At 35.8% G+C, this 22,969-nt stretch overlaps 1 protein-coding gene across 4 annotated transcripts in view; it reads left to right on the top strand.

The window, feature by feature from the left end:
- CCDC102B (coiled-coil domain containing 102B) overlaps positions 1-22,969 on the top strand; it is a 164,207-nt gene that overhangs the window by 134,932 nt on the left and 6,306 nt on the right. The window contains exon 6 of one of the 4 annotated variants that reach the window (XM_080578655.1): positions 9,087-20,980. The exons of the other annotated variants lie outside the window; for them this stretch is intronic. Coding sequence (XP_080434781.1) covers positions 9,087-9,200 — 114 coding nt within the window. The 3' untranslated portion in view covers positions 9,201-20,980. Of the gene's footprint in view, positions 1-9,086; positions 20,981-22,969 lie in introns of those variants that run through there. 4 annotated transcript variants of the gene reach the window in all.

The following is a 22,969-nucleotide window of genomic DNA, read 5'->3' as shown; positions in this document are numbered from 1 at the left end:
AGGGCATAATAAAGAATAAACTATCCCATACATAAATGTGATTATTTATTAGCTTTTTTCTATAGCAGACATGATCATACTGTCTCACCACTAACGTGTTAGAGCCTTAAGTTCAATCCTTTTCTTGCATATTCCTTTACTATATGTGGCATTACAAGATTTATGAGCTTTGTGTTTTGTGTAGGACCTTTCTACTAGGTCAAAATTTCATTGCACAAATTAATTGTTGAAGGAGCAAACAAATGCAGAAGTGACTAGTACACTATTTTTCCTTACCCTCACTCTCTGACTTTATTACATTATTAGTATGATCCATACGTTTTTAGTCACTAGGAGAGCAGAAAGCAGTATAACTGGGCATTTCCTGAGTATCATATAAAGTATAGTGTCTCCTAAACAGCTAATTTATTACTGATTCCTTGTGGTTTAAACAAATTCAAGAGCATGAATTCTTTTGCTGTCTGTGTAGTCTCATCCTGCTCAGTTCTGCCTCAGGTCGTTCGTCCTCCCAGACCCAGAAGCATAAGTATGGCAGCATGTAAGTCTGTCGTTTCTGTTCCAAAGTGCCATCTGTGTGATACTCTGAAGTTGGTTACTACATCTGGCAACAGTACTGCTTTTCCTAGGATATGCAATATTCTTACCTTGCAGAACTAGAATCTCAATAGCTGGCACTGCAGTGAGATGAGCATTGCATTCACTTGTGCCTTCTTCATGATATATTCTAATAGCTTCTCCTCAGGCTGCACATCTGCTGTCTGGCTGAAGGCAAATTTATGAAACAATCCATTCAAAAGAGCATAGCCAGTATTTTTTTTTTCTGCATCCCTCACCCCCTTTTTGTATGCACCCTCCTCCTGCCATACAAAGAATTAAGGATCCTTGACCTGTTCCAGCACAAGTCTTACTGTTTTCTTTATTCAAGACCCTTATTTTTAACTTCTGTTTTGATTCAGTTTGTCTCAAGGTTCTACAAGCTTCAGATACATGTGGATGGGAATATATATATATATATATAGACATTGTTCAAACCACAAAATGATTAGACTGTTCCTATCTGTTAGTCAAGAAATTAAGTGTAACTGACACAAAAGCACTATGTAAGCATCTCTCTGTCATGTCCAGAAGTATTTTTATTTATTATTATTTTTTTAAAGACTTCTCTGGTTGAATGTTGCACCGATCTAAGCTGCTTTCTGTCTGGAAGTTGTAGTTCACTCTACTTGAACAAAAAATGCTACATAATCTGGAGAAGACACACAAATTTGGTATAGAGACAGAAATGTAGAGTTGCAGAGGGTGTTGTGTTGAAATTCTGTTAGATGAATAGTAAGCAACTTGCTTCAGCAGCTTATTTCACTAATCTGATATTAAAGTCATTACATATATTTCCATTTTTTATGGCAATGACTTCCAGAAAGAAAGAAAACCTCTACCGGGATGTGAGTGGCTTCATGTTATCTACCCTGTGCACCACTAGGCATCTATGTGCAGAACACTGATATTTCTGTTTACCTTGTTCCTCTCTCTACTATATTATATCTCTCTACTATATTAATGTGGCCATAGTGCCTCTATTCTGGTTTGTTCCATGTCTTTTGTGTCTTTTGAATTGTGTTGTGAAGCCTGTGAACTTACACCAAATCTTGTTTTCTTTACTTCGATTGTGCTATTTTACCTATAAACATTATATCTAAGGCTACTTCTCCACAGAATCTGTACTGGGTGTACTGTACCCTGAAATCATAAGTCCTTCAACTAATCCTGTCTTTAAAATGTCTGATATACATTTGGATGCCATACCTATCAGCTTTCCAACATGTGCATTTAAATCTCTTCTTCTCCTCTTCTTCAAATTTAAAAACAGATAAACAAAAAAAAGACTTCCCACAGGACTATATCTTGCCCGTAATATATGAACTTACAGGTCATCCAGGACAATGTAATGCTCTGCCACAAAAGTTTGCCAAATTATAAGCAGATGACTGAAAAAGGTTTTAATTAATACTATCAATATCCGTTTCAGGTACAACAACTGCTATAATAGTTTTTTTGTTTGGTTGTTTTCTTTTTTTTTTTTTTTTTTTTTTTAAGCAAACCAATATAAAAATAATCTTTTTATGTTTACTGGAAAACTTAAAAGAGTCTGATCCATCCAACGTTCTGAATATCAAGATTTGTCTCTCGTGTTTTCTATGAACTGTTCATTCATGCTACCCTACTGGAGAAGAGCTTTTCAACATTTATGGGTACAGTTTTATTAATGTTCACAGAGGACTTGTAGTGCAATTCTTTTTGTTACCAGGAAGGTCTTTTCTAATCTACTAAACACAGAAACAAAACCGTACTCATTGCACAGCTTTATTTTTCATTATTTTTAGAAAGCTGCAGCTTTCTTAATACCCCCTGTGACCTCTTCTGACTTAAAGTCTAAAGTGATTACAGGAGATGAAATCTTGGCATCCTTTCCATATAACCTGCAAGAGATAAGGACATGAAGCTATGACATCCTGTGCAGTGTGTAATAAAGCATACAGTTATATGGTCACTGATGAAATTAGAATGGAAAGAATGAGACAATGACAAAGCTGACTGGTGGATGAAAAACTGAATATAAGCCAGCAGTGCATTTTTGCCAACCGTATCCTGGGCTGCATCAAAAGAAGCATGACCAACAGGTCAAGGGAGGTAATTCTCCCCCTCTGCTCCACTCTTTTGAGACCCCACATGGAGTACTATGTTCAGCGCTGGAGCACCCAACATAAGAAAGGAATAAACCTGATACAGCAGATCCAGAGGAGAACCATGAGGATGATCAGAGGGCTAGAGCACCTCTCCTGTGAAGACAGGCTGAGAAAGTTGGGGTTATTTAGCCTAGAGAAGACCTGGGGAGTGTCCTTTCAGTACTAGACAGGGTCTACAGGAGAGAAGTGGAGGGACTCTATCAGGAATGTAGTGAGATGAGCATAACATCACAAGTGGTAATGGCTTTAAACTAAAATAGAGTAGATGTAGATTAGACATTAGGAAGGAATTCTTCACTCTCAGAGGGTGGTGAGGCACTGGAACAGGTTACCCAGAGAAGTTGTGAATGCCCCATCCCAAGGCCAGGTTGGATGGGGCTTTGAGCAGCCTGGTCTAGGGGGAGGTGCTGCTGCCCATGGCAAGGGGGTTGGAATTTGGTGATCTTTAAGGTCCCTTCTAACTCAAACCATTTTATGATTCTTTGATTTATGCATTTCAAAAGAGATTAATTGCTCTTGAAAGGGAACACCCAGCATTTTCTTGTTGAACTTGTTCTAAAAGCAAAAACATATTCTGAAATATAATCCTCATAAATAAATAAATAAATAAATAAATCTGTATTTTTTATTGTTTTATAACTTGCATTTGGGTACTGTTCCAATTCATTTAGGATTTTTTTTTTTGATTCAGTTTAGTTTGGTTTCCAACTTTTCAATCTTGCCTAATATCTGTAAGTACAATAGATGAATAGCTTGTGACAAAGCAATTTCAAAGATAACAAGAGTCAAGCATTCAAAGTCCAAAACAGATGAGACTGAAAAATGTGCTAATGCAAGCTCTGTAGTATTGACTTACAATCTAGCTCTTGAACTCTTTCTTCTCTTTTACCTGTCCACTAAAAATGACAACATGTATTTGAGGAAGTGTACTGGATAGTGCAAATGGTGTAGGAGAAAAAGTTTAGAATTGTTTCATTTTCCTTTTTCCTAAATTCTATTTGGTAGCAATATTGCTATTGCAGCAATTTAAATGAACGAAACTCACTGTGTAGGTATCAGTTTCATTTCTTAAACTAGAGAACAAACTATAGCAATCTTACTAGAAGAAAACATATAAATCTGGATGGACATGAGTCTTTTTTTTTTTTCTGGAAAAATTAACTGTATTTTTCCCCTATTATTTTAAGGTTATCTATCTATCTATCTATCTATCTATCTATCTATCTATCTATTTATTTATTTTGAAAGACACCAGTATGTTGATCTCAGGACAGCAATAGCACTATGCAGGAAAGTATTGCCAGCTCTCTGTACTGCTTGTATGTGCTCTGTATTCACTTTCATATATTAATAAGATGCAAATGTATGAGTAGCAGTATAATAGCATTGTCTAAGAAACAAATTTAATTGTTAAAGACTTAATTAAGATAATTAACAATATTTGGGCATCTTAAGCTCATTGGTGATGAAGTATTGGGCATATAAATCTTTGTAAATAGCTGACTGTAGTACATGGTGCACACAGTAAGTACTCAGTCAACTTATAAAAATGAGCATACACAGAATGACAACACTTTACATTTATCAAACTCATTTTAGAATTTTAATATTAATAATAATGAGGTATATGTAATCACATATATATATGCTGTTACTTTGTTTTATACATAAACAAAAAAATAAATATGAGCCCCTATATTAGAATACCATCTCTCAGATTTAACTCCAGCAGTGTCCTTGTAAAGTAATTATAAAGTAAAATGTTATTATAATATTTTTTTTAAAAAAGCCTACTTTGTGGTTTCAACTAGTTTATCTGAAATTTAATCTATATCCATTACTACCAGTGACATTGGAGATCACCCCCACCATTAACTCTATAACCTTCTAACACTTTCTCAGACTTATTTCCTTAGACTGAATGCACATGTACTGGTACAAAGCACAGCACAATTGCACACTGTCAGGGGAAGCACATACTAGTACAGGAAAGATACTGTGCTTGCACTGTGACCCTCAGAGTAGGCAAGAACAGGAAATGGGACCTTCACCAGCTAAAAGGCATTAGAGACACCTCTGAGTTAAAAATGAACCAAAAGTAAATATACTGATTAAAAGCTACAGTTTAAATAGTCAAATATAAATTTTAAGTCCCATGAAGACTAAACTTAAAAATAAACCTCCCTAATTATTTCATGCTGTCACTACAAATGCAGATATGACCGAAATATCTGCAAATGTTTTCCTTTATTCAAAGATTTTTTTTCTAATTTTAAAACCTTAAATGCCAGTCCTATTCAATAGAGACTATGCATATGAATATTTTAACCATTTTATTTCATGAAACATTTCTCAAATATTTCAATTAGTCTATTTTGCAGCTAGTATCAACAATTTAAATAAAATTGCATGAATACTTTTTAATAAAAGCTTAAACAATCTTATTTTTAGGAACTGAGTACTCTAGTAGTCTGGAATCTATACATTTGCTTTTAAAAGAGTTAAATATATATAGTCACATTTACAACACCTGAAAATTGATAAGACCAAGAGCTGTTAAAAAGTTGATTCAGAAAAGCACCATCCCCAAATCTTAAGAACTAGGTTATATTTTCCTAAATGATTGTCAGCAATCTTGAAAAATGTCATAGAATCATAAAATCATAGAATGGTTTGTATTAGAGGGGATCTAAAAGACCACCTAGTTCCAACCCCCTTGCCATGGGTAGAGACACCTTCCGCTACACCAGGTTTCTCAAAGCCTCATCCAACCTGGCCTTGAATACCTCCAGGCATGAGGCATCCATAGCTTCCCTGGGCAGCCTGTTCCAGTGCCTCACCACCCTCTGAGCGAAGAATTTCCACCTAACCTCTAATCTAAATTTCCCCTCTTTTAGTTTAAAATCATCACCCCTTGTCTCACTCCTGACAGAGTCCCTCTCCATCTTTCCTGTAGGCCTCCTTTAAGTACTGGAAGGTTGTTATAAAGTCTCCTCAGAGCTTTCTCTTCTCCAGGCTGAACAAGCTCCAACTCTCTCAACCTGTCTTCACAGGGGAGATGCTGTAGCCCTCTGAATTTGACAGGGTTTTCTTGATGGCTCTCCAAGATATATGCACACACAAAACCAAAACAAAGTCTTTTGCAATGTTCTATTTTACAACATTGCAGTGTTTATATTGTTAGAAAGTTCAATACATCATATAAACAAAACAAGTTGTAGGATTAATACCTCATCTAATAAGGAGTTGTAATAACGTTACTATATTTTCCTCTAAAAATGATTTTGTGCTTGACACCACAGTCTTCTTCAGGCACTGCAATGGTTTTACAAGATGTCTATGCCAATTAAGCCAGTATGTTTTTAAGGGGAAGATTTCCCCCACCTCTCAGATAGTATCAGCTATTTAACAAGCATATATGTGCAGAAGGCTGTTTGGAAATAGTCTATCTGCATAACAGACCATGTTTAGCATTTGACTTAATCCTGGATTTAAGAGCTTTAGGCATCACTTCCAAATGTTTTGTTTAATATAGTGACTGTCTGGTTTTCCATGGAAACATCCAATCTCTTTTAAGCCTTCCTACCGCATTTGAGAATGTAACCCTTAGCATCAACATTGCTACACGTTTGAAATATACCTCCTGGTGATGGGAGCCTGCATGCTATAATCTCAGCATCTGTTGTTTACAACATAGATTATCTGTGATAAAGATGCTAGGAGCCCAACAAAGAGTATTATATGCTTGAGTATACACAAATAATATATATACAGTGAAGACTATTAGATACATTATTCTCATTATTCTCAAATGAATGATTCTCATTCATTTTATCCTCTGTTGAACACACATTAACATTGGAATACATATGCCATTCCATTACATTTCTCCAGCTTCTTCTGGCTGTTATTTTTAATGTAGATATTTCAACAACTCTAAACTTCTATTATTCATGGTTGTTATGTTAGAAATGACAGCAGCTATTACATAAGTTAAAGCAAAGTAAACCCACAAAATCCCAAGTAACAAAAAATAATAATTTAAAGATATTTTGAGTTTTATCACTGGATAGAAATATGTTTGTTTCTCAAATTGTTTCCTAGGTTCATTAAAATCACATCACTGAGAATACAGGTTTAAATTACTTTATAGATCAACACAGAAGATGGTTGTATGACCTCACTACAATGAACTAATATTTTGTTATTTCCTTGTTAAAAATAAAAATAAAAAATGCAAAGAATTGATCATACATAGCATCAGCCACTCTTCTGTAACTTCTACTGGGAATTCCTAGCAAATTTTGCTGTCATTTTCAGCAAATCTCCTTTTCTCTCCACAGCACAACCTAACATTCCCCAACAAATGTACTTTTCAGCTTCCCTTACTATCTGCTAACCTACCATGTGTCGTAGATTTGTTTGTTTGCTTGTTTGTTTTTCTGTGCCGAGCTCTGTAAAAGTATGTACAGTTTATATGTTCTAGCTGAGGATTTCCAAATATGGTGAGAAAAGCAGTGTCAGCACAAAGAATCCTTTTTTTTGCATTCGGTATGACTGACTATATAGGTCATTGAGGCTAGAAGTAAGATCAAATACTGACTAGGGAGAACAACGTCCCTAATGTTAATATATATATATATATATATGTATATATTAATTAATATAAACAAAATATGTGATAATTTGAATAGAGGGATTATAGTCAATACAGACAATAGCATATTACTGTTACAATATGTCAGAAACAGGGGATAAGCTTGGCTTTTCCACTCAGTTTACCTCACATACTTTCTTTTCCTTTGCTTGGGATAGGAAGAAGAAAAGATTATTCTCTCTTTTTGTCTTCAGGCTAAATCTAGAGGTTGTGGATATTCTTTATTTGCTACTGGTTATAGTAGAGTGTCTCTAGCTTGAATAAAAGACCAAAAAATGCCATACTGCAGAAGGGAAAATGTTGGAGTAGGTATAAGAAATTTTGTCTAGAATACTAGCTGTAGTAACAAGTTTATTTTAAATTGTTTTTGTCCTAACAAAGGGAACCCATTTAGTTTCACAAACATAAAGATTTCATGCTGTGGTGGTTTTACTTGGGTGGGCAGCCGAGCTCCACCACAACTGCTCTCTCACTCCCCCTCCTCAGAGAGGAACGGGGAGAAAATATGATGAGAAGGGCTCAAGGGTTGAGATAAGGACAAGGAGATTGCACAGTAATTATTGTGACAGGCAAAACAGACTCAGCGTAGGGAGACAGTAAAATTTATTACCTACTACTAACAAGCTAGAGAAGCGAGAAACAAAGGAAAGAAACCAAAAGCACCTTCCCCCCCATCCACCCTCTTCCACCTCCTCCCCCCGAGCAGCGCAGGGGAATGGGGGAATGGGGGTTATGGTCAGCCTATAGAGCTTCTTCTCCGCTGCTCCTTCTCGGTCACTCTCGTCCCCTGTGCTGTGGGGTCCCTCCCACAGGATGCAGTCCTTGCAGAACTGATCCGGCGTGGGCTGCCCACAGGCAGCAGCTCTTCAAGAACTGCTCCAGATATGGGTCCGTACCACAGGGTCCATCCCTCAGGACCAAACTGCTCCAACCTGGATCCCCCACAGGCAGCAGCTCCTGCCAGGTCACCTGCTCCTGCGTGGTCTCCTCTCCACGGGCTACAGGTCCAGCCCGGAATCTGCTCTGGCAGGGGTCTTCCACAGGCCACAGCCTCTGTTGGTGCAGGTCCACCTGCTCTACCATGGTCTCCTCCATGGGCAGCAGCGTGGAACCCTGCTCCACCGTGGTACTCCATGGGCTGCAGGGGGACAGCCTGCTTCACCATGGTCCTCACCACAAGCTGCAGAGGACTTCTGCTATGGTGCCTGGAGCTCCTCTCCCCCTCCTTCTTCACTGACCTTGGTGCCTGCAAGGCTGTTCCTCGCTCCTCTCACTCTCCCAGCTGCTGTGTGGTGCAGCATTTTTTTTTTTTCCCAGTCTTAAATATGCTCTCACAGAGGTGCAAAACAACATCGCTTATTGGCTCAGCTCTGGTCAGCAGTGGGGCCCTTACCTAACATGGGGCAGCTTCTAGATCCTTCTCACAGAAGCCACCCCTATGGCCCCCTGCTACCAAAACCTTGCCACGTAAACCCACTACACGTGCTATTGCACAACAAGTGAGACATGAAGGAGAAATGCAAAGTCCTGCACATGGGGAGGAACAACTACAGGCACCAGTACATGCTAAGGACCACCGAGATGAAAAGCAGCTCTGCAGAAAAGGACCTAGGAGTCCTGGTAGACATCACATTGAACATGACACTTGACGCTAAGAAGTCTACTGGTATTTTTGTCTGCACTAGGCAAAGCATTGCCAGCAAGTGAAGAGAGGTGATGCTTCCCCTCTACTCAACTTCGGTGAGACAACACCTGGAGTATTGTGTTCAGTTCTGGGCCGCCAGAGGGACATGACATAATGGAGAGTCCAACAGAGGTCTACCAAGGTGATGAAGGGACTAGAGCACCTCTCCTGTGAGGACAGGCTGGAAGAGCTGGGATTGTTCAGCCTATATAAGAGGAGACTCAGAGAGGATCTCATCAATGTGTACAAACACTGAAGGCAGGGTGCAAAGAGGACAGAGCAATGTTCTTTTTAGTGGTGCCCAGTGCCAGAACAAGAGGCGATGGGCACAAAATGAACTAGAGATTCTGCCTAAACATCAGTGAAGCACTTCTTCATTGTGTGAGTGACAGACTACTGGCATAGGTTGCCCATAAAGGTTGTGGGGTCTCCCTCCCTGGAGATCTTCAAAAGCTGTCTGGTCCTAGACAACCTGCTGTAAGAATTCCTGCTTGAGTAGGGAGGTTGGATCAGATGATCTCCAGAGGTTCTTTCCAACGTTAAGCATTCTGTGACTCTGTGATGAAACTTGTAGTCAGTAGTCACTCTAGGGAAAACCACAGCAAAGAGGAAAGGGGAATTAACAGACAAAGCATCTCTGAAACAGTGAGGGCACCATGGAGGCCCTCAGAATGCTGTCAAAGATGTATTCCCAAAGCAAGAAGAAAGTATGGACAACAGAAAGTTACTTAACTAAAGATAAGCGAACATAAGTTAACTTAGTTATCTTCAGTAAACATAAGTTAAGAGGGGCTGTTTGAGATGAGGAAGGACCAGGGCAAAGTGAACAGTTTTCCAATGCTTCAAATAAGAATGGGAAGAAAACAAATAACAAATGAGACCCTGTTGGCAAGGTTTACTCCCACAACCTGGAAGGAATAATGATGTAAAGCTGGTCACATGAACTTATGTAGAACTTATCAGTACCTCCATGGGAGAATGGTTTAAAAGAAATAATACACACACACACACACACACACACACACACATTTCTTGAAATTAAATTTGACATCTGTAAATAAAGTTACAGGTTTCAGATTATACAAAAAATTGGTTGTTTTAATGCTTATGCAGGCAGTGGTCTAACTTAATGTTATTTAACCTTATAGTGAATCCTTTCCTTCCCTAATAAACATCAAACATTGATGCTCAGCCAGTATTCGTGTATTAATTACTCTGAATTTGCTTTCTTTTCCTTGTTTTCTTGTTTACTACATAAAAAACTTCAATGAGGATTTGCTCGAATTTCTTCAGACATATATGCACAGAAGAAAATTAAAAATAATATTAATTAAAATTATGTAATTGATTAGTTTACCAGTAGCATTTAGCAATAAATATATAGGATAATTTTTGAAATATTTATTTAAATAAATATTTCTGCTAAAAATAAACATGCATTTATGTAGATCCTAATATTCAAGGAATGAAAAAAAAGTGAAGGTTTCATTATCTTAAAGCTTGGTACTTTAGATGTGGAACTGATAAAGCCCAGAAGATACAAAATCTTATCGGTGTGCATTCCACAGTATTATCTCCTGCTGTAGCAGTAAATTATGCTTTAAAAATAATAAATTGGAACTTCAGCAAATTTGCTAAATGTTTATAGTTGTACTGAATTCAGAATTGAAAGTTTATGTTAAAGTTGGCTCTAAAAAATGATTCTTTCTCCTTAGGAAAAGTGTGAAGAATTGCATTTGGCAGTTTCTGCCACTGCATAAGGGAACTTAAGTACCCTAAAAAGATATTTAATTTAAATTTATTTTATTTTATTTCTTACTGGATATTTTTTATGGATTTATCATTGTGGAGGTGATAATTCAAAGAGCTGTGAATCAGTAGATCTTGGGAAATAATTCACATCATGGGAAGTGATTAATTCTAAACTTGTAGCACCATAGCAACTCTTCCTCTATTCTACAGATTAAAATATTCATATTTTTGACCTACCAAGTTGGCAGCAAGGAATCACAAGGATACTGTTTCAATGAACATGAGTGATTATATTATGTTATGTAAAATGAATGTAGGAAAAGAACATTAGGAGTTATATAAAAGCTTTGCAGAGACAAATTCTTGCATTCTCCTAGCACAAATTTTCTGTGCAAAGGAATGCATGGCATCCCACACAGTATCCCAGCTATATAAGCTTCTGAAAAATAAGAGGAAATTATGCATACTGTTTCTACATAGCTTATTTAGTCAAGATACCAAATCTGTTTGAAACTATAACCTGCTTCTTTGCATTTAGCTGCTCTTATATGAAGTTTTCATTGGTTTATTTAAGCTTCAAAAGTTGATAAACTCTTCGTGTTAGTGGTTTAACTTCAGCAGAGAGGTAAATTTCTGTTTTAGTAGGAAAGCTTTAGTAATGAAATTAGCCAAGTCCAGTTTACATTTTACTTCTTATGCATTTTGATAAATTCAATGTGTGAGTATATTTTTATGTTTTGGCAATTCCAAACAATGCTTTCATACATTATCTTCTTTTGGACATATTTGGTATCTTGACTAAATATCCATCCCAGTCACCACAGGTTTCATTATACAAGTGATCCAAAATAAAAATAAAAATAAAATAATAATAATAATAAAATGTTTACATGAACAAGATGCATCCTTTCAACTTTACTTAATTATTTAAGGATATTGATCTGTTAGAGCGGAGGAGACCACAAAGATGGGCAAGTGGCTGGAGCACCTCTCCTATAAAGAAAGGCTGAGAGAGCTGAGGCTGTTCAGCCTACAGAAGAGAAGGCTTTGGGGTGACCTCATTGCAATCTTTCAGTACTTAAAGGGGACTTATAAAAAAGATGGAGAGTGACTCTGCTTAATCAGATAATGACAGGATGAGGTGGAATGATTTTAAACCAAAAGAGGGAAGGTTTAGATTAGCTATAAGGAAAAAATTCTTCACTCAGAGGGTGGTGAGGCACTGGAACGGGTTGCCCAGAAAGGCTGGGGGTGCCCCATTCCTGGAGGTGTTCAAGACCAGTTAGTTGAGGCCTTGGGCAACCTAGTGGTGGCATCCCTGCCTATGGCAGGGTGGGTGGAGCTAGGTGATCTTTGAGGTCCCTTCCAATCCAAGCCATTCTGTGATTCTATGGTTCTATGATTTAGAAGTGATTAGGTCACTAGTGGAGCAAGTATTTTTACCCCTTGGGATTGAATTCACTTGATGATTATTATATAAAGTATAGATAACCAAAGCATTATTCTGAAAACTAACCTGAACTAATGTATGATTTTGTTAAACGTGAGATTCAAATAAGGCAGGGTATAACCATAATTGTTCTTAAAATGAGTCATTGATCTTTCCTGAAATTGTTTTGTCACTAAAGTCAAATACCATTTGTAGAATGATTAATAGAATTATTAGCTAGCTACTTAGGCAGCCAGGTGCTTTTATGCTAATAACAAATATAATCTTAAAGCATGATTTTACAAATATTCTTTTAAAGTTACACACTAATTGTTTATTGTTTATAAAAGAAAGTCATGTCTTTTTACAAATCATTTCTAATTTCAACTTTTCTAAATGTATCAGAGCAAGTACATGACGTTATATTGAACATTACAAATGTACTCAGTACAAATGTACAAATGTACACGACTCAGTTTAGCTAATTATCTCCAGTAAGCATTTTAAAACATTTTCTGTACTCAGCTGTGTATTTTCCAGTTCTTGAAGATTCCTCAACAGATAATTTATCATGACAGTTTTTGTGTCAGTAGTTCTTTTCTGTATTCCTGAGAGCTTTAATTAAATCTTTTAGATGTGATCAATTCTCAGCACATATTTCAATTATATTTTATACCCGAGTCCAGAAGAAAGACTTTCTTCTAGGTTTTAGATACTAATATGAAGCATTTACATGAAAAGGCTTCTTTTAAAGATCTTTCCAAAATGTTGATTACATTATTCCCTATACTTTTTTAGGGTAGTCTGTTATCCATCAAGTCCTTGCCTGAAAGTCTTTTTTCAAGTGATTTGAGCTTACTGTCATATGCAAAAAAACAAAACAACAACCACAACAACAACCTAACAACAAAAAACTGTTCTGCCCATTTTGCCTAAATCCTTAATTTTAGATGTGTATTCTGTATTGCATTGTAGCTTAAAGTAGGCAAATTGGAATTATGCAGAAGCATAAACACTTTTGCATTTGAGAGCTAGGGGGAAAATTAATACTTCTATCCAGAATTAAACTATCAGAAAACTTGTTATTTTTCACAAAATACACAAATTCAGAATAATTAAGAAATTATTTGATACAGCTCCAACAAAGAAACACAATATAAAAGTGAGAATGCAACAAGAAATATGAGAGGTACAGTAATTAGAAAGTGATGTATGACCAACTGCTGGGATTTATAAGCAATAATGCACTTTGTAGAAGGTCCTGGAAACCTGTTATCTGAATGATAAATTATATTCATAAGTTCCTAGAAGATCTACTTTCACATTCTAGTGTCACAGCCCCTTTTAAAAAGGACGCTTACAGCTAATGCTGGTTCTGTAAGATATGAAAAAATGAGCTAATTCTGTTGGGATGATGGGAAAATGTAGAGCTAGAGAAGCAGTACTGCAAATCTGGTGCCAAATGAGCTACGTTGTGTGAAGATAGAACATGTATAACAAAGGTGCAAAAGAGTTTTGATGCATCCAGTTTTATATACTTTAACAACCTTTGTTGGAGTCCAGTACTATCTTAATGGATTTTAAGTGTTAAGTGAGAAATATGGAGATGTTACTTCAACATTTTAGTAGGTCAGATTTCATCATAAAATAAAATTCCTCTTAATTGACTGAATGACTTATATTCATCAAATTAATGAGAAAATTAACGTTGCAATGAAATACAATGGCAAAAATAGTCCCATGTATTCCAAAGGTGTAACTATCTTAATTTCATCTGTGAAGTCATAATGTATGCACAATACCTCTGTGAAAGAGAGAAATCACAACATGAAATAAAAAAGACTGAACTCTGCTTTCTTTCCTCCTGCACTTTGAGACATTTTTACCAATTTTGTGTAAAGTAGAAACCCATGTTTATAAGTCTGGAATTTTCTTCACAGTCAGTAAGGCTTTATGTTTTAAATGCACGTGGAGGAAAAAAAAAAAAAAAAAAAAGAAGAAGAAGAAGAAGAAAAAAAAAGTTGCAATAAGTACTCCAAATCCTAGCACAACATATTTCACATTTGTGTCTCCTGATACAAAGTTAAATAGACCTGGAAAAAAAAAATAAAAAATATAAATCAAATGTTGTTTTATATGCCTATTACCTCTATGAACATGACATAAAAATGGTTCTTCCAGGACATTTAAAGTTCCATCTGAACTGGTATCCTCTTTCTGGTGGTGGACAAAAGTAGATTTGTGTAAGACTGTTAAGAACAAAACAGACATGTAGACATACATCCCAGTCGTACAGTGCCAGATTCAAGGAAAATCCAGGTCAAGGACCTCAGTCAGAGATGGTGTCTTGATGGCTTTCTGGACCTTGTAAAGTTTTAGTAACAGCCTACTACAGAAATTGTTAAGATTTCAATGTGTCCTGTTCAAAGTTACCCTTTTGTCATATCCAGCATGACTTTTGCAGGTTTAATCTGATGCTCCCCACTTTCAATATTGTTAGAGACATTTAGCAGTGCCTGCTCATCCTATCCTACCTCTCCTGAGGTTTGTTTAGTCAACCCTCTTGTGGAACCTATTCCATACATTTGTTTAAATGTTTATTCTTTTGTAAAACTTTTCAGATATAACAAATATCGCATACTACTCGTATTCATTAAAGATGCCTTCTTTTTTTTTTTTTTTTGGATTGATGTGATAGCATAATGACATACATATACTCCATTCCTTGTTTAATAGTTCTATTAATAAATCCTTTTTTTCTTTTTCTTTTTCTTTTTTTTTTTTTCTGTTTCTGAACATCATTAAAGTATCTTAGCACTTTTCAGATTCTGCATAATTGACAGGTTTTTTTTTGTTGTTGTTGTTTTTTTCTCATTAAGTAAGAGAGTTTGATGGATTTCCTTGGCATAAAATTTATCAAATCCTGTACTTACAACAGAATATATGAACAGAGTTCAGATATTTGTCATGTGGATACTGTACCTTCTATAAAATCTTATTAACATTCCTAAAATCTAACATCTACCATGTAGACATTTTTTCAACTTGCTTTTGTTTCTAATCCCAGAAGACTGGTGCTTACTCTAATTTCGTAATTTTCAGGAAATAAAGGGAATACATTGAATCAACTCTGCCTGATTTATCAACATTAAAAAAAAAAAAAATCTATTTCTGTTCACAGAAGAGCTTCATACTATGTTAGTCCAATACTCTATTAATTTTTGATGCCATAAAGAGAAATATAAACCTTTTTTTTTTTTTTAATTGCAACAATATTTTGAATAATAGAGGTTTTCAGATAGCTGAAGAATAGTCTGAAATATCTGATCTTTGGAAGTAGTGAAAGATTTAGAGATAAGGAATACTAAGGAATTGTAAAGTGACAGCCAGAAAGAGAATCTCAACAGTAATAAAACTAATCTACACAAAATAAAACCAGAAAAAAATATGAAAATTTCTGTGTTGCTTCTGAAAGTAAGAATTTGCAGAATATAAGACATTTATTTAACTGGAATTTAAAAGTAAAATTGCAGATGTAAAATTAAAATGTAAAATTAACCTTCAACCTTCAATTCCATATTATTTGAACTGTTAATATTCCATCCTAATTTAAACTGTTAATATGCCGTCTTTATATATATATATATATATATATATATATAACATTTGAGCATAAAAGCTCAATAAAACCACAGTTGGATATGCTTCAGCTTCTGAATGGGTCAAATTGATGTAGAAGTAGCTTTTCAAGGAAAGAGTAAAAGTCTTGGGCTCTCACTCAATAAGAAGAGAGCTGAGAGGGTTATAAATGATATTCACAGAATCATGAGGGTAGTGGATAAACTGAGCATGACACTGTTGTTGACCAATTAAGAGAATTAGGTGGCACTGAAACCAGAAGGAGAGCACAAATAACACAGGAAGCAAATAAGTGCAGCAGTTTATGTAGTCTTTTGGACAGAAAGGGATGGATGCTGTACTGGAAAGAACATCCCTTTGCTCAGCAGTGCTGGTGATACCTCACAAGGCACACTCCCCAGTACCTATCACTGTCTTGACAACAGAAGCATTAACACAGAGAGAGATCCCAAGGGAACTGCAGCTCTTCAGAGATGTATAGAGATTCTCAGTGAGGATAAGGAAGGGGCAGATGTCTCCTAGCATGCCTTCTCTCTTAACACAGTGATGGTGAAATTGCATTGCCTAGCAGCAAAGGAGCTGGGAGGCAGTCACTAGACTGCTCAGCATCAGAAACAATGAAGAGATTCACTGGGTCTTTCCCAGGACTGTAGCTTCAAAACCTCCAACTGTACTGAAAGAGGGGCAGGCATAGTCTGTGCTTAGTGGAGTCTCCTGTTAAGGCAAAGGTTGGAAGACAGTGACTTCTGACACCAGGTGGCTTTTTTTCCACCTAATTGGGTTGGCAAGTAGTGACTGTGGGATTATAAGAACAGCAAAGACCCTGAAATCAACAAAAGAGTACAGAAGGGGATCCACCTGAAACATGTAAACACAAATGGTGCAATCTGATACAGTCCTTCCAACCAAAATCATTCTATGATTCTGTGAAATAAAACAGTGCTGAGAGGACAACATTACAGAGGGTGGGGGAAATCAGCACAACTGGATAACCATATGAAGTGTCTGTGCACCAGTGCACACAACATGGGGAACAAAGAAAGAATTAGATCTCTGTGTGCAGTCTCTCAGGGCTGTGATCTTATTGGGATCACAGATATGCAGTGAGATGGCTTACCTGGCTGAAACACTGCAATGTCTGGATACAATCTCTTTAGGAAGGACAGGACAAGACAGGACAGAGGGAGAGTTGTCCTGTATGAGAGAAAGCAGTAGGAATGTGGGAAGCTCTGCCTAGGGATAGATCATGAGCCATCTGAGAACTTATTTGTCACAGTTAGTAGGCAGACCAACATGGGTGACGCTGAGATGGGTGTCTGCTAGTGACTGTCTGATCGGGAAGAAGTAGATGAGTCCTCCTTCAGACAAATGAAACAAGCCTCACATGCACAAAGTACTTTTTTGAGGAAAGGCTGAAATAACTTCTTCTGTTTCACTTGGAGAAGAGAAGTCTCAGTGGGAATCTTATCAATGTATATGAAAACCTGAAGGGGGGGTGGGGGGTGCAAAGAGGATGGAGACAGGCTTTTTTTTTTGTGTAGTGCCCAGTGACAGGGCAAGAAGAAATGGATGCAAACTAAAACACAAGATGTTACATCTAAACATCAGGAAGCACTTTACTGTGGGTGTAACCAAGCACTAGAACACGTTGTGGAGTCTCCCTCCTTGGAGACTGTCCAAAGACATTTGGACACAGTCCTGGGCAGCTGGCTCCAGGTGGCCTTGCTTGAGCAGGGGGTTGGATGAAATGAGGCACTCCAACTGAGTGCCTTCTAACTGCAGCCATTCTGCAATTCTATGAAAGAAGGAAGGACAGGTCCTAACAGGCCAGGTAGTTGTGTTGCCATTCAGAGGTACCTAAACAGGATGGAGAAATGGCACGTAGAAACCTAATAAATTTCAAATGCAAATGCTAAGTCCTGCACTGGGAAGGAACAGTAACATGTAGGCTTAGGGCTTAGACTTAGGGCTGACTGACTGGGAAGCAGCTGAAGGTCATGGTGGACAACAAGCTGACCATAAGTCATCAATGAACCCTCACAGCAATGAGAGCCCACAGCACTAGGATGAACACTGCCAGTAGGTTGAAGGAGGTGATCCTTCCTCTCTGCTCAACACTAGAAAGACCACATCAGGAATGCTGGGTTCAGTTCTGGGCCCCCAGTACAAGAAAGACATGGACATACGGGAGACAGCCTATCAAAGGGCAGTGAAAACAATTGAGGGTTTCATTGCTGTGAATCTACCTTGAGAGACTAGTCAGGCAGAACATATTGACTAGTTCCAAAAGGTATTGTCTGAAACACTGGATAACAGGGCAATAAGAATCCTAAAAGTATGAAGCAAAGATATATTTTCAATCATTTTTGATACAACAGTTCTAGATGCTGGAAGAATAACAGAAACCATACTGCAGAAACGCAACCAGCTTGTGTCCTGGCATTGTCACAATCAGAGACAATAAAATTAGACTTCTCAAATGAGTTTGCAAATAATGTTAACTGATCCCAAACTGTATTGTGAATTAGATACATTATGGATGTAATTATGATGTTGAAAACTTCATGCATCTTTTCTTACTGAAAAACTCACTGTTTGAAAAAAAAAAAAATTTTTTTTTCCCCACTGTGAAACCAAAACATCGCATTTGGCAAGTACCAACTTTTTCTTATAACATTCTGGCAAATAAATAAAACATTGGTGTCTTTATCTGTTTTGCTGTCATTTAGGGATCACTTCTTTTCCCTGCTGCTCACATGCTTAAGATAATTTTACTGGTCCTGAGAGCACTTTTACTATTTTATCAGACATGGTGGGTCCTAAGATAATGAAATGTTCAGTATCACAGATTACCATCAACATTTGTTCTTTTTCACTTCAGTTCCCACATGATTTCAGTGGCCAAAATTTGACAAACCATGGAACTAAAGATTTGTGCTTTGTGATATTTGAAAGTTGAGGCTCAAACTTGCCAATAGATAATTTTCTAGCTACATGCAGTCTTTAACAGTGAGACAGCATTTTCTATCATGCCAGGATTTGAAGCTGGGAGGAGTGAAAGTAAGCAGAATAAGTAATTGTAATGTGCACATTCACATTCTATCTCTCAACCTTGCAAGTTTAAAAATAAATGCTTTCACTCTTGCAAATCTTGTAATCACAGTACTGCAATGATGCACAGTATCTGTTTCTACTGAGACCGGTTCAAGAGATATAAGACCTTAATATTGTCAAAGATTAACAGTCTGTTTTGGGCAATGTCCAAGGCAGAACATGTTGTATGGCAGAACTCTGTAGTGCTTCCCAGAACTCTCATATAATTTTCATTCAATGAATAGAAAGCAATTTCAAAAAGTAGCATCTATGGGAGGCATAATATTGAATGATATTGCATTGTAAGTATGTTTTCTCAGGAATTAAATAGTGTAATTTGATAAATGTACGTGTTTCTTTTCCCCTATTTTGAAGAGAACTTCATTTTCTGTTTAAACGTTAGTGTAGTGTAATGTTTTCAATGTGGAAAAAAAAAGTACATAAAAAATACTTGACATTATTCTTAAGATACTCTACAGTAGAAACAAATTTTGAGATAAATTTTGACAGAGAATAGTAAGTGGATAAGGGAAAAAAAAATATCTGCTACTTAGTTTACTACTTTTCATACCTGGAAGAAGTAAGAGCGTAGTAATGAAGATGCATGTTGAACAACTGTTAAAAGTCAAGAATTCTGAAAGGGTAAATGGAAATAAATTGAAGCTGGCAAGCATATAATTACTGGGAAGGAAAATGATCATGGTTTTTATTGGCCGTAAGATTATGCAGGTGAAAATACTACTACTGGAGAAAGTGACTGTATAAAAGAGGAATGAGAAAAGAGCTTGTACCAAGTGTCCTTTCTTATCCTTTTTTCTGCTAGTGAGAAAAAAAAAAAAAAAAGCCTTTCATGCCAATCACACTTCATAGAAGAACATTGAGTGTATGTATTACTGATACTATCTTTTAAGGTTAAAAAAAATTCCAGTGACCAGAAAGAAGAAGCCATTTCATAACAAAATATTAGAGCACATTACACAAATAAGTCTTATACTACCTACTTATGTCTTATATCTACTTACAGCATCTGCTTTTCCCAGATAGGCTTTAGATTGTTTTCTTTATTAATAAATATTTCAGTAAATATTTCATAAATAATGATGAACATAGAAAAAAAATCATTTTAAAGCATGTTGTGAAAAATGTACTTTCTTCTACATTCATTCATTCATTACATTCACTGTAAAAGCAGACAATATGTACAGTTTTGTTCATTCTGGTAGATTCAGAATATTCTAAAAAACAAAGTCAGAAAAGCCAAAAGATTACTGTCAGTTCTCTAAAAACTGAAATTATTTCTTGTGTTCTTTTTGAGGTGGAGATTGAATGGATCTTTTCTTCTATTATATAGTTGAAGTATTTTCTTCGGAAAGGCTTTTTTTTTTTTTTTCTGAAGACATGTCAGAAGCTGGCATGATCAGACTAAAATATAACGTTGGAGAAAGACTCTATTATGTAAAGTCAACTGAGCAGATATATGAGATTACCTGAGAATTAAGGAAAAAATAGTTTAAGCAAAACCAGATATTTTATAAGGTCATCTTAATTCTTATTATGTGCCAAGATAGTAAAATTATTTTATTATAAATTGGAATGATTCTTCTTTTGGAAAACCTGACTGGTAACAAAACCTGAATTTATGAATAAGTGTTTGAAAGAGTCCTTCTCTGTTATATGTCCACTGCATAATGCTCATCCTCTGCCTTTCTAAAAGGGCTTTCTGGATGACTTGAACTACTTAATATATATTTTTTCATGTTCCACCCTAGAGAAAAATATTAAAAGTAATTGTTTAGGAAGTTTTTGTAGTAGCCATTGTAATACACAAGACATAGAAATGAATCAGGAAAATTCATTCTCAAAAGAATTTTGAAAGTTAAAAGGTGATATATTTATATGGCAAAATAAACACGGAAAAAAAATGTAATAAAAGTAAAAAATCCTACTTTGTACATGATTTCCGTGGAAGAAAAAAAAATAAATAAAATTGAATGCAAAATACAAAAGTATGTCATTTAGGAATTTGTGACTCTCAAAGAAAGCTAAACATATGAAGAAAATGTCATACAGCTTGAAAGCCCATGTAGTATTTTTTGAGATTGGATCAGCACAGTAGAAGAGTTTACCCAGGGTTTAGGCAATTTCTACCTGTTAAAGGTATGAAACCTAAGTCAATATCCATATGTTATACCCATTGTTCGTAACAGCCCCATAATACTAAATAACAAATATGTTTTAATTAAATCAGAAACTGAAATGTTACTATAATTTGGGCAGGAATCTGTAATTCCACTTAGAATATTTTTTTTTAGACATCAATAAATGCCTAAAACTGAAGTACAGTTTATAAAAATGAAGATACTTACTAGAGTTTGTAATGAATATTTTTTTCTTCATTCTCATGTTTTCATATCAGAGATCCCATCTTTTTCCATCCTCTCTTGTAAATAAACTCTGCATGTTTTTTCTATAATCCTGAGCAATGCCAATGTCATAGATGAAACAGTAAAGGCCAAAACCTAGTGTATCTGGATACTGAGTTTTATTAATTACTAAGTGAATCTTCATCCTTTATCTTTTAAAATTAAATATTTAGTATATTAGTTGTTTGATCTAATCCATTCTTTGATGTAGACATTTCTAATACAAACATTTGACTTTTTTTTTTATTATTTTTCTTTTTAATTTCATTTTCTATAACAAATTCATGAAATAATATATGAATGTTTCAGGAAGGCAAACAGATAAGGTAATTAACAATATTCCTTTGGGAAGAGAATATTTTTTTATTTATGTATTTGTTTGTTTGTTTTAGGATTTCTGAAATCAGATAGGATACTTGCTAGGATTGAGATAGGGTGAGAATATTCTGCTCTTCTACAAGGCATGCAGAATCTGTAGATACCAAAGAGAGAGACAATTTATCTCAAATGGTTTACATATTATTTATGAAAATTCTTAGAGTCCTTAATCATATTCATAATTTTGAATACAAATATCCATGAATATCCATTCTCCATGAAGGAGAAATATCTTTCAGACATCATGATTTTTCTCTTTTCACTTCACATACATGTGGACATTTATCAGTTTATATTTCTTGTATTTTCCTTATCACTGCTATATTAGTTCCATACTATTACGCCTATAGCCCACCCTCTTAAGATATATCCACGTTATCCTTGGGCAGTGTTCATTGATTAAAGCAGACAACAACCTTGTAGTGCTTCACTGTGGCATCATTACAGCAAACTGTGTGAAGACTTAATTAGTAATAATTTTAGTATCATGTGTAGCTAACTTAAAATAATTTTATATAGATCCCTTATTTAATTAAGATTTTGAATAAATCCTTCCTTATATTAATACTTATTATACAGTTGCATTAAAACATATTAATTTTAAACAGCAATGAAGAATTTTAAAATATTCTGCAGAAAAACATACACAAACTCTATTAATTGGGCATTAAATTAATGATGCTAAACAGCAAAAGCAGGGAAATGCACAGTGAAGCAGTAAATGTACCATATGTTATTGTGTACCTGAGCACAATGGGGACACTATCTTAATGGCTTTCTTAATGTTCCTGTTGTACGAGATATTGGTGGACATATGGTATGCTGCCTGTTTATATGCCTGTGTATATCCATGATTTTTTTACCTGACTTTGATAGCACGTCATATTTTTCTTCTGCTAGGAAAAGGATTTTTTTTTTTTTGTCTTTTTTGTTTTGCTTAATTGTCTGGAGCTCAAAAGACAATTGTTTTATTTTGGCATCCCCATGAGCAGTTGCATATTTCTGTTATTATTAGGCTATTCCCCAATAATCCCTATTGGGCAATAGCCTGGAACACAGTTTTGTAGTCCTTCCTTGTACGAATAGCTTTTGACTCTCTCTCCACTGACCTAACAAACTGCTAATGCAACTGCAGAACTGACAGTGCTTTGCACAACTAGGGTGGGCACA

Source organism: Anser brachyrhynchus (genome assembly GCF_964034855.1).
Source record: "Anser brachyrhynchus genome assembly, chromosome: 2".
NCBI classification, from domain to species: Eukaryota; Metazoa; Chordata; class Aves; order Anseriformes; family Anatidae; genus Anser; species Anser brachyrhynchus.
The sequence above is the reverse complement of the archived record's forward strand: the minus strand, read 5'-3'. Positions and strand labels throughout refer to the sequence as shown.